Source organism: Martes martes (assembly GCF_963455335.1).
Source record: "Martes martes genome assembly, chromosome: 14".
NCBI lineage: Eukaryota > Metazoa > Chordata > Mammalia > Carnivora > Mustelidae > Martes > Martes martes.
The window spans coordinates 51383259-51395602 of NC_137902.1; the positions used below are offsets into that span (position 1 = coordinate 51383259).

A 12344-nucleotide genomic window follows, 5' to 3' on the forward strand; every position below is an offset into this window, starting at 1 on the left:
GATTAGTAGTGGTCATGAAAGTTCAGTTCAGTCACGGATTAAGTTCATATGGTCCTATGACAATGCTTAGTGTTTCAGTTACTCCATGGCTTTGGGCTACTGAGTTACCCCCTAACAGCTGTTTTCCCTTCTTTCCCTGTCATCATTTTTTCCAAAGCTGACCTGCCAGGATGATGGCATCTTCCCATATAATCTACAATTAAATAAAAACCAACCAATCAAACAAAAACTTTAATGTGTTCTTTGCATCTTTTCCCTCTTAGTAAGAGCCAGGAACTAAATACTATATTAAAATTTAAAGTTGCTGGGCCCAATCATTTGCAAAAATAAAAATTTACTGTAAAAAAAACAAACGAGCTGCATTAGTGATGCAAGGACATTCAAATAAGAGACTGCAATTCAACTTTCAAATGTTTTATTTTTAGTGTTTTTAAACATTTTAATACAACAAAGATATAAAATAATATATTAGTTAAATCTGGATTTAATTTAGAATCAAGATATTTACTTATATACAACACTGTGCTTCAAGGTATGGCTACCACAGGAACATTCACATCTTCAAGTAATACTAGTTTCTCTGTGGACAGAGTTACATTTAGGTAGAGTTCTTAAAACAAAACATGCCCACTTTAGTCCAAGCTAATTTTGCTTCCCCCACTAAGTACCGGTTTCCACTTCCTTTGTTCCATATCAGAAATACTTCAATTGTCCTAATAATCCATAGATTCTCTGAATAAAAAATTATTAAAATTAAGCATTTTTAAGATGATATTAATAACATGGCCTGGCTACCATTCAGACAACTCAGTAGTTCATATTGAAACAGACCTGACATAATAATGAGATTATCATAGTATTCCCTCTTCCTTCCTATCAGGCACAAATCTTCCTTATGCTTAAATATGGAATACACTGAATAAAAAGTCTCTTGGCTAATTTAGAGTAGAACATATTCTAAAATCAACCTTACTGGTCGCTGAATTATGGTTTACAGATTTCATAGATACTTTTATTGAACTTGATGTAAAGTAATAGGCCACATTTTAGTTACTTGAAATTGGTGGCATTCACTGGGTGTGAGCAGTAGGTGAGAGGGGAGACCAAAACCTATTTTCATAGTAATTTCATTTATTCAGAGCCACTCAACACAAAGAGGGAAAAACCCTCAACCTCTTTCCTTTCTCACTGGTCACCTGAAGCAGCCTGACTTTTGATGTTACTAACAAGTCTCTATAGAGGTGTAGGGGTAATTCAGGCTGCACTTTTTACAAATGCAAACCATCTTAACTGCCAAGTGAAGATGGCATTGAAACTGACATGCTTTGTTGGCTTTGAAACTATCTAAAAGAAACCAATACTGTTTAAGAAAGCTATTGGACTATTCTAAAAGAGAACTTTCTTGTCTCAAATGCCTGAATACCTTAAAGAACTGACACATGACTATTACTGCTAATTACTCTTAGTAAGGGATAACTTAAGTCTACAAAAATACTATCAAAGAATTAAGTTTATTAGATCACAGAGTTTAAAACAAGAATATGGTTAACGTTCTCAAGCATTTTGGACCAAGAATGTTTAAAAAATGTTTACTATAAAACTCATGATGAAATTGCCTTTTGTGGAATACACTCCAAGCAGGTTAGTGTTACGAATATGACTTTGAATATATAAATAACACTTTCCAAACAGATGTCTCTAACACAGACTGTTTCATATGAACTATAAAAGGGTTTGGCTTCTCTGTTCTCTGTTTGTAAATCATAAGATTTTTGGAATTCTAAGTAACAATACTTCAGCAAGTACAGGGCAAGAAAGAACACCACTTGTGGTGTCAGAGTTATGAAATCAGCAGGTCTTCAGTCAATGGATTCTTTCTCGTGAACAGTCCACATTTCTTTAGCTGACTGGTTCTAAGGCTACTCTCACTGCTTTCTGATTTAAAAAAAACAATAACAACTAAAAAACAGACCCAGCATGTGGAAGTTGTATTTTTACTCTAGCAATTCTGGCCATTGAGAACGTTGGAGAGGATAACCATTTGAAAATTCTGCAGCATAGCCAAAAAGTTTTTCCCAAATTATTCAGTGATAATAGCTTACTTGCCCATCTTCAAAACCTCCTTACTCCCTATGAACTTCAATACCCTTCAGTAACAATGCCCTGCACAGACTTAAAAAAAAAAAAAAAAGAAAAAAGAAAAGAAAGGAAAGAAAAAGAAAAGGAAAGGAAAGGAAAAAAAAGGGGGGGGGGCGGCTACACTGCCACCAGAATTATAGAGAAAGGCATCAAGGACTTTCAATGTTAACTTCCAGTTTGTATCCCCAAACGAAAAACCTTCTTGGTTCCTTCTATACTAAGGTCTCAGTATTTAAGAATATAATCCTCTCCTAAGACTTCAACTGTAGAAAGGATAAAAAAATACGTATGTAACTTCTCCACCTAGGCCCATTCACCCCCAAAATGTGAATATAAATACCACCCTTCCAATGGTTTACATTTTAACAAGAAAAAAAAAATACAAAGACAAAATCTGGAAATTTCTGGACAAAACAAACGAACAAAAAAACCAACTAAAATAGAGGTTTCATATTAAAAAAAGAAATGGAAAAGAATTTTGTATCAACGCTTTCCAAGAGACTTGGAGATGATGAATTTATGTAAACACTGCCTTGTATTAGTTATAACAATAAATTATAAATCTAGCTTACCTTTTCCTCAAATCAGATATGATAAATGCAAGGCTGAAAACTTATTTTACAATCCTCATTGCAGTCTGCTGTTAGGCACTCTTGATGTCAACAGCTCTGCAAAGTTACTTGCAATTTTTTTCTATTTTGTTCTAGAATAGAATCCATATGAAGGAAAGAAGACTGATGTTAGGAAGTTTACCATTAAGTAGCTATCTAACATTCTTGACTTAATGTTGCCACAGATTTTTTTCAAACATTTTTCCAAAAGCCAACACTCGATCCTCCCTAGCTAAATATGGTCTTGCTCTGTCACTTGGAAAGAATGGCAGTTACACGACTTTGACCTCAAGGGTCAAAGTACTTTAAGTAGTATAGGAAACATCCCTCACTCCTCATGATCATGCAGTTCCTTAGATGAAATCTTGACATTTTTGTCCCAAGCATGTATTAGAATCAATAATTTAAAATATTATAAGATTCTGAAGTATGAGATTTACAAGCATAATAAAACTTGAATTGCCTTGTGCCATTTCTCAGGTGAGAAAAAAAAATATTCAGAGTAGACTCAAATTGGGGTCATTTAGCACTGGCTGGAATTTGTTTGCATAATATTCTTCTGCCCAATCCATTCAGGCTCCTCTGTAGCTTATACAGGGGTGGGAATATGAGTTAAAGTGCAAAAATAAAATATTTCACCCACATTAGGAGCGGGTTTCTGCTAAGTGGCCTAATTTTAGACCTCAATATGCCAGCACTTTTTCTAATTCCTTGCTTTAAAATGGAATGTAAAAACTATGCAATTAATATTCCAAGTAGCTAAGCTCAACTGAGGCTCAAAAGCCAATTCCATAACCATTCTACTGTCATAACTACTAACCAGAATCACTAAAAGTAAAGTGACAAATGTTACCACAAAAGTCAAATTACTTAAGGTACTAAATTTCTAGTGTTGTAAAAGGCAACTAAGTATATCACTTCCTGACTGCCAAATTAAGACTAAGGAGAAAGAATGTATGTACACAACTGTATTTAAAAATGAAAAACAAAACCTTTTTTTTCACATCCAAATATATCTGAGACTGTTTACTTCTGATGGCCAAGAATGACTAATTCCAAAAACCAAAAAGTTGTATTATGCCTGCAACCATTATAAATTTCTTTTCAAAAACAGAAAAAATATTCTTTGCATGCATACCTCCCTACTTATGGACATAAGAACTTTAACATTTGGTAACACACTCCACTATTTTGCTCATTAAGTAACATCATTTAAAGGCATAAAATTGGGCTGTCATATGTCTAACTAACAACTATAACACAAAGTTGTTCCAGGTACCTATCTCACTAAAATTAAGCCAATTTTATTTTTATGGATGCAGCCATTTTCACCTCATAAACACTTAATGACAATCATACTGAACCCTCAGAACAAAAGAAGAACTGCATCTTTTGTTGCATCTTTGGTGAAAAATGCCAGTACTATATTTGTACTTTTGTCACCTCATGTATGGCCCCTTCCATTCTCTTCTTGTTTCAGGCATCCTGGTATGTTCAGTATACTTTTCTTAAAGATGGTTCAGAAGGCAGAAATTATTTGTTAATGACACAGATCACTTTCTAGAGTTGCATTTTTTAAAAAGACAGAGATTAGTTCAAAGAACAAGTACTGCTCATTTTGTAGGGGTTTTTCCTTTGAAGATAATAAGGACCTAAAAAAAATTATTTCTTGACTAGAGTCCTAATGAAGTTAGAAAATAAAAAAAAACACATTCAATCACCAAATTACTTCAATAAGCAAGTTCTCAACAGGTGAGGGTAACAGCCTGACTTCAATTACAACATTAAGTCTGCCGAAAGAGAAGGGTCAGAAACATCTACTTAAGCTTCCTACTCACACGGATATGTAAGGACTCTTGATTGCTCTTTCTTGATTTCAACAATCATAGCCTTGCTCAGAACATGGAACTTCACTTTGTCAACATATAAGCCAAAATGCAAGGCATCTGGGAGCAGCTTAGGGGGAGAAAGCAAAAGTTATTCACTTTCAACAACTACTGTATATTTAACCATGAACCCATTACAAAGACAGACTTTATCCAATCAATCTTTTCATTATTGCTGGTTTTGAAAATGGCCAACAATATTCATTAGGTACTGTACCATTCACATTGCATTCAAAAAAAGAAAACATGGGAAACCAAATTCTTGCTCTCCTACTCTGCTGATATGCTCTGGTATTGGCTAGAGTATGGTAGTACAAAAAGAGTCTTGTCGTGATATAAAAGGCAATAAACACATCAATGGAATAATGTTCATGAGCAGCCAAAATGAAGAAGATTCCAAAGAGGTTGAGAACCCAGGATAAAGTATGTAAGAAATTCCAGCTTCTTGGTGTATCTGGGAAAAGGACAGAAAGATCATTTTAAAACCACATTCTTTCAAATGCTTCTAAGTCACATGTTTCTTAAGTCAATCTGCTATTTTCATTCTTCATAGAACTGGACATCCTTCCCACAGCCTACTCTGCAGCCAGTCATCTAATGCATGGAAGCACTAAAGAGATACTTACATTCAGTGACAAAGAAATTCAGCATAGTTAGGACGACTGTGTGGCCACTGAACATGTAATCTCCACAAGTGTGAACACCAGTTAGGGTCATACCAAAGCCACTCCAAATGGCAAAGGCCCGGTGTAGTTTCTCCCATACACTGCCATATACCTACAAAGAAAGGTACAAATTAGTGCTTCTAATGCCTAGAGAGGTAGGGGCTTCCAAACATCCCTCACATTGAAATTCAAATGCCGAATGACTTAGAAATAAGATCTGAACAAATGCAACCAGACTCCCAGTCTAATTAATTCATTCCAGACATCAAGAAAGTGTGGTCAGAAATATTCTGGTAATTACATGAAATCTATGTAATTCAAATTTCTCTAAGAGTTCCTTTACAATGAAAAGGTCACTATTACACAAAATATTTTCAAGTTTTTTTTTTAAAGATTTTATTTATTTGACTGACAGATCACAAGTAGGCAGAGAGGGAGGCAGAGAGAGGTGGGGGAAGCAGGCTCCCGACCGAGCAGAGAGCCTGATGCGGGGCTCGATCCCAGGACCCTGGGATTATGACCTGAGCCAAAGGCAGAGGCTTTAACCCACTGAGCCACCCAGGTGCCCCTATTTTCAAGTTTTTAATCCAATAATGCAGTAGTATTTGCTGGTTGTTCTTGCCAGTAAGAAAGAGGCTATGACAGAGACAATGGCTACCTACCATTCAGTATCTATTCTTTCCTTCTTCACTGGTAACAGAATGTCTACTTTATTTGACACAGCGATGAACTCAACCAAAACATTGCATTTCCTAGCCTCCCTTGCAGGTGTGGTTTTGTGACTAAGTTCTATACAATAAGATGTAAATGAAAGTGTAAAAGAGTTGTGGGAAGGCTACTTATAAAGGAAAGAGACAACAACTAGGAGGAAGTCTTTTTCACCTTTCCTTCTTTGAGCCTACAACTCAGACATGATACTTGAAGCTCTAGCAGCCATCTTGGACTAAGTGGCCTTGAGGATACAAGCCAAGTGTTAGGACAGGAAAGTACAAAGAAGAATCATGCATTTTTGAGAACTCCATACAGAAGTGTTAGGATAGGAGAGGATAAAGACAGAAGAATCATGGGGTTTTGATAAGTCCATATGGGTACACATGACCTAATTTCAGATTTCTCTTATGAGGCAGAATAAACCACTATTTATTAAACCATGCCATCTTGAATTTCCTGTTATTTTATTTTATTTTTTTTAAGATTTATTTATTTATTTATTTGACAGAGAGAGAGAGAGAGAGAGAGAGATCACAAGCAGGCAGGCAGAGAGAGAGGAGGAAGCAGGCTCCCTGCTGAGCAGAGAGCCCGACGCGGGGCTCGATCCCAGGACCCTGAGATCATGACCTGAGCTGAAGGCAGAGGCTTAACCCTCTGAGCCACCCAGGCACCCCTGAATTTCCTGTTATTAACAGCCAAACCCAATGCCAACTCCCACATATAAGCTTAAAAAAGCAATCCATTTGGAAGAAGAGTTTGAGTAATGGTCCTTCTTTAAAAAAAAAAAAAAAAAAAGCAAGCATTTAACACATAGTACAGTACAAAGAATTCCTAAAATTTTACATGTATTTACTATGTGAAAGACATGCTGCTAAGTGCTTTATGTATTACTGTATTTAATTTCCACAACAATCCTATGAAGTGATTCAATTATGCAGCTGAGGAAACTGGTTTAGAGAGGTCACACAGCTGGTAAGTAACATAACCAAGATGTGAATCCAGGAAGTCCAATTCCGAAGTCCTATGTCTTAGAGGGCCTCTCTACTTCCTAGATGGGGTGCTACCCAATTCATGAATCATTCAATAAAGTCAGTTAGAGCTTTAAAGAAAATAACCTCACAAAACAAAACAACCAAACAAAAAAACAAAGGCCTATGTTTTATTTATTTATTTTTAAGATTTTATTTATTTATTTGACAGACAGAGATCACAAGCAGGCAGAGAGAGAGAAAGGAGGAAGCAGGCTCCCTGCTGAGCAGAGAGCCTGACATGGGGCTTGATCCCAGGACCCTGGGATAATGACCCAAGCCAAAGGCAGAGGCTTTAACGAGTGAGCCACCCAGGCGCCCCTAAAGGCCTATGTTTTAAAGATTCTACTATGACTAATTAACAACAGAAACAACCTCTTAACACAATTTCATTAGAAATCTCACCTGCTGATTATATACTACCTAGCTTTCCCTTTCTGCCTTAGTGAAGGGTAGGATAGGAAAAGGGATTTATTACTAGAGAAAAGAAAAGAGAAGTTACTAAAATACACCACATAGTCTGGTTCTTCTAAGACCTCTAATGAGAATAGGGTTGGAGATGATACTTTTGTGAAAATAAAAAATCAGGCAGTCAAGAACAGAGACTGCTAGGAAAATATCTTTCAGACAAGGGCAGGAAACAAGTGATGCCAGTCAAAAGAAAACAATCATTGCTCAGATACCCAGTCTCCTTATCCCTTCCAATTTTAAATGTCCCAAATATTCCGTATTTCCTTTCCTTAAGGTGGGTCCATTGCTACATTTCAAAAACAGGTAGGTTCTTGGTTTTTTTTTTTTAAATATTTTATTTATTTATTTGACAGAGAGAGAGCACAAGTAGGCAGAGAGGCAGGCAGAGAGAGAGAGAGAGAGGAGGAAGCGGGCTCCCCGCGGAGCAGAGAGCTTGATGCTGGACTTGATCCCAGGACCCTGAGATCATGACCCGAGCCGAAGGCAGAGGCTTAACCCACTGAGCCACCCAGGCGCCCAGGTTCTTGGTTTTGTCCCTAAACCTCCTACTTCTGGGAATGAGATTTCAAGCAATTACTTTATTTCAATGAAAATGCCCTACGGAGTTTACTGCAAGGGACTTGATTGCTAGTTACTATCACCTTAACTTTCTATTTTTAACAACTGCTACAAATGATACAGGTCAATAAGTAGGTTATATTATAATGTAAAAACAATTAACAGTATTTAGGGCAGATTTGAATAGAAATGTCCATATATAACTAACTGATAATGAAACACAGTCATCAGAGACAGAAAGAGGGCTATCCATACTATAGAGGAATGGTATCTAATTTATTTTTGTAGCACACATTATAGCCCAATGCACATATAACATTCTCTTTAGTGGCTGACCCACAATTAAATCCCTCTGCTACAGAAAATTCTCTTTTCAGTATAATAAGCTTATATTTTTATTCTTTAAAGTATCTTCTAATCAATTACCATACTACCCGGGGAAAACTATTCTATCTCTACTTCACATCATGTGCAGAAATAAATTCAAATGTTAAGACTATTTAAGAAATTTATGTAAGAAATATAAAACATTAAGACTGTAGGGGCACCTGGGTGGCTCAGTGGAGTAAGCGTTGACCTTCGCCTAAGCTCATGATCTCAGGGTCCTGGGATCAAGACCAGAGGTGGGCTCCCTGCCCAGCGGGCAGTCTGCTTCTCTCTTTCGCTCTCTCTCCCTCTACCCCTCTCCCTCAGCCCCTCCCCCTGCTCATGCTCTCTAATAAATAAATAAAAACCTTTAAAACATAAAACTGTAAAAGTCTCATATCACCATCTTTCATGAATCAGAATGGCAATGACTCCAATAATTGATAGTTAAGTAGTGCTGGCACAGGAGTGGGAAAACTGACATGAATATAGTATTGGTAGTAGTGATAAATTTGCTTTTTCTGCTGGATATTTGTGCAGTATGTAACAGTACTGGTAGTAGTGATAAATCTGCTTTTTCTGCTGGACATCTGTGCAGTATGTATTTAATGTGCATATTCTTTGATTTCATAATTCTATTTCCAGGAATTTATCTTAAGTAGATGATTAAATAACAGAAAATGCATAAATGCACAAGAACATTTATGATAGCATGATTTATAAATAGTAAGATTTGGAAAAAACATAAAGGTACATGATTTGGAAACTGGTAAATCATACAATGGATACTGCAGCTATTAAAAAGATTAAATATAGGGGTGCCTGGGTTGCTCAGTGGGTTAAAGCCTCTGCCTTCGGCTCAGGTCCATGATCTCAGGGTCCTGGGATCGAGCCCCACATCGGGGTCTCTGCTCAGCAGGGAGCCTGCCTCCCCCCTGCCTCTCTCTGCCTGCCTCTCTGCCTACTTGTGATCTCTGTCAAATAAATAAATAAAATCTTAAAAAAAAAGATGAGCTATAGCCATATGTATTTCTTTAGGAAAAAAGTAAACAATATACTATTAAATAAAATATAAACCGAAGAACAATGTCTGCAATATAATCTCATGTTTTATTTAAAAAGTATCTACCATATAAACTTATATGAATGTGTGAGTATGCTTAAAAAGAGTCTATGTGGGGGCACCTGGGTGACTCAGTCAGTTGGATGGCTGCCTTTGACTCACGTCATGATCTCAGTCAGGGTCCTGGGATCGAGACCTGCACTGGGTTTCCTGCTCAGCTGGGAGTCTGCCTTTCCCTCTCCCCCTGACCCTCATCCTTGCTTGTGCTCTCTCTCTCAAATAAAATATTTTATTTTAAAGATTTTATTTACTTATTTGTCAGAGAGAGAGTGAGTGAGAGCACAAGCAGGCAGAGTGGCAGGCAGAGGGAGACACAGGCTTCCTGATGTGGGACTCAAACCTAGGAGCCTGGGATCGTGACCTGAGCCAAAAGCAGATGCTTAACGAACTGAGCCACTCAGGAATCCCTCAAATAAAATCTTAAAAAAAAATAAAATAAAATAAAAAAAAAGGTCTATGTGGCTATATACCCAACTGTTAACAGGATTATTTATGGGATGGGTGAAAGAAGAGGGAATGATGTTTTTACTTTTTAATTTATATATTTTCAGAAAAATAAAACACTGCCTTCACAATAAATCCTAAGTGTCATGTTAGCCCTTCTCCTTCGCTTACTGGTCAGTCTCCTAATACCTGGAGAAAATTTTGTCACCCTTCCGCTCAGGGCTGTAGTTTTGGTTATTGATCCTTTGGCTGCTTAATCTTTCTTGTTGGCATTTCAGCTATTTATATTGTAACAGAAGAGCTGACACATAATTTCGTTTTACACACATACAAACAATATTAAAATAACAACAAAAGGTGCCAACACAGATATCTGAGTATTTGGCAATAAATAACTAAAGCATGGAGGCTTAGAGAAATAGGATAATAAATTCTTTTGTCCAAATTTAATGAGTCACAAAGGTTAATTCTGTATAAGGTACTGGTGATTTTCAGGTTTTTAAAATTTTTTGTTTTTTTTTTTTGTTCCCATCTGCATAATCTCTCCTCTCTCAATTTAATCAGAAGAGAAGATATTGTCTATAATATACCAAAACAAGCTACAAAATTTAAAACAAAGACAACAAGTTGGCCATTATTTAGTATATCCCAGCAAAGAGTGAAGTTTAGAATAGTGTGTACTTTAAGCAGAATATAGTCAAATGGAAAACTTTTTAAAAAGAAGTGATAAGGACATCAAAGGGACCACTGTCATGTTATATTTATATGGAGAACAAAGGCAAAAGAAAAAAAATTAAACTTCCTTACAACTTAGAGCCCACTGACAAGTCCTTGAGACAGGGAGAGTGACCCTCCTCTAGGAACCCAGGGGCCTCGATGTTAATACTTTGCTAAGGGCAAAAGGCAATTTTAGCTTAACATTATCCTGACCTCCAAGATCCTATAGGTCTCCTTTAACATATAAAAATTCCTTCGGAGGGGTGCCTGGGTGGCTAAGTGGGTTAAAGCCTCTGCCTTCGGCTCAGGTCATGATCCCAGGGTTCTGGGATAGAGCCCCGCATCGGGCTCTCTGCTTAGCGGGGAAGCCTGCTTCCTCCTTTCTCTCTCTCTGCCTGCCTCTCTGCCTACTTGTGATCTCTGTCTGTCAAATAAATTTAAAAAAAAAAAAAATTCCTTTGGAAACTTCCTTTATCTCTATCCCCCAAGATATGACAGTAGCCATCCTCCAAGATAATGGATCCCTGATATACATCTGAAGGGTGTCATGACTAAGGTTTTACTAGACAGTAATAAATGACCTTGTCCTAACAATAGCTAGCCCCCTCAAGGCCCTGGAAACCTTGCTTCCACAATTCCCTAGAGACTTAATGCTAGTCCCTAAGCCCTTCTCAATTTGAAAGTTATAATCAATCAGTCACCTGTGACAACCCCAGTGCAGATCTCTCTGCTCATGGGTCCTGTCCCTGTGCTTTAATAAAACCACCTTTTTGCAGCAAAGATGTCTCAAGAATTCTTTCTTTGCTCTGAACCTGAACATTTCCACATCAATATGAGGAACTAAAGATGCTCAGGATGGTGGGAAAGGGAAAATGATAATTGAAAGAAACTTGTTTTCCATAGCTCCACTGCAAAGAACCAGTATCAATGGACATATGTAACAAGGAGGTAGATTCTGGCTTAAGGTTTCTACCAAATTATTTCTAGAGGTTTATTACAGATATTAAAAATACTAAAAAGGACATTTTAAACATTTTATCTATTTATATATTTATTCTTTAGAAAGGAGACACAGGCAGAGAGAGAGGGAGAGAGACAATCTTAAGCAGGCTCCATGGCCAGCGTAAGCTGATGCTGGGGGCTCAAACTCACAGCCCTGAGATCATAACATGAGCTGAAATCAAGAGTTGGACACTTAGCAAATGAGCCACGCATGCGCCCCTAAAAAGCATTTTAACACTAAAAGCAAAGTTTTAGCCCTGTTACAAATATGGTGCCATCAACCCACCAAGAATAAGAAAGAATGATAAAGAAGGTAGCAGGCTACCTTTCCAGTACACTGCAGGTGCTGTCCTGGCACGGAGAGGGAGGTCACAAACATGGTAAAGCAGCGAAGCAAGAATACAGTGCCCATCAGACTACAGAGCCTTCGGAGAAGTATTGACCTGTGAACAGAGTGACCAAAAAGAGAGAAAGATCAGAAGAAAGCAAACCAAAAATCTCCAGGAATCAAGTGTTTACTTAAAGGGAGAGCAGGCAGGAAAACTACCAGAACTAGATTCTTTGAAGAAGACAGAAATCATAAAGAAATCTTAGATCTGAAATATCACTGTCCAACAGAACTT

General features: G+C 37.3%; 1 protein-coding gene across 1 annotated transcript in view; it reads right to left on the bottom strand.

Annotated features, from left to right (window-relative positions):
• Positions 1 to 2842: 2842 nt before the first annotated feature.
• The window catches only part of SAMD8 (sterile alpha motif domain containing 8), a 45355-nt gene continuing 35853 nt past the window's right edge, over positions 2843 to 12344 (bottom strand). The window contains exons 4-6 of the mRNA XM_080822327.1: positions 12047 to 12164; positions 5263 to 5413; positions 2843 to 5090 (exon numbers count right to left, since the gene is read on the bottom strand). Of these exons, the coding sequence (XP_080678453.1) occupies positions 4786 to 5090; positions 5263 to 5413; positions 12047 to 12164 (574 nt within the window). The 3' untranslated portion in view covers positions 2843 to 4785. The remainder of the gene's footprint in view (positions 5091 to 5262; positions 5414 to 12046; positions 12165 to 12344) is intronic.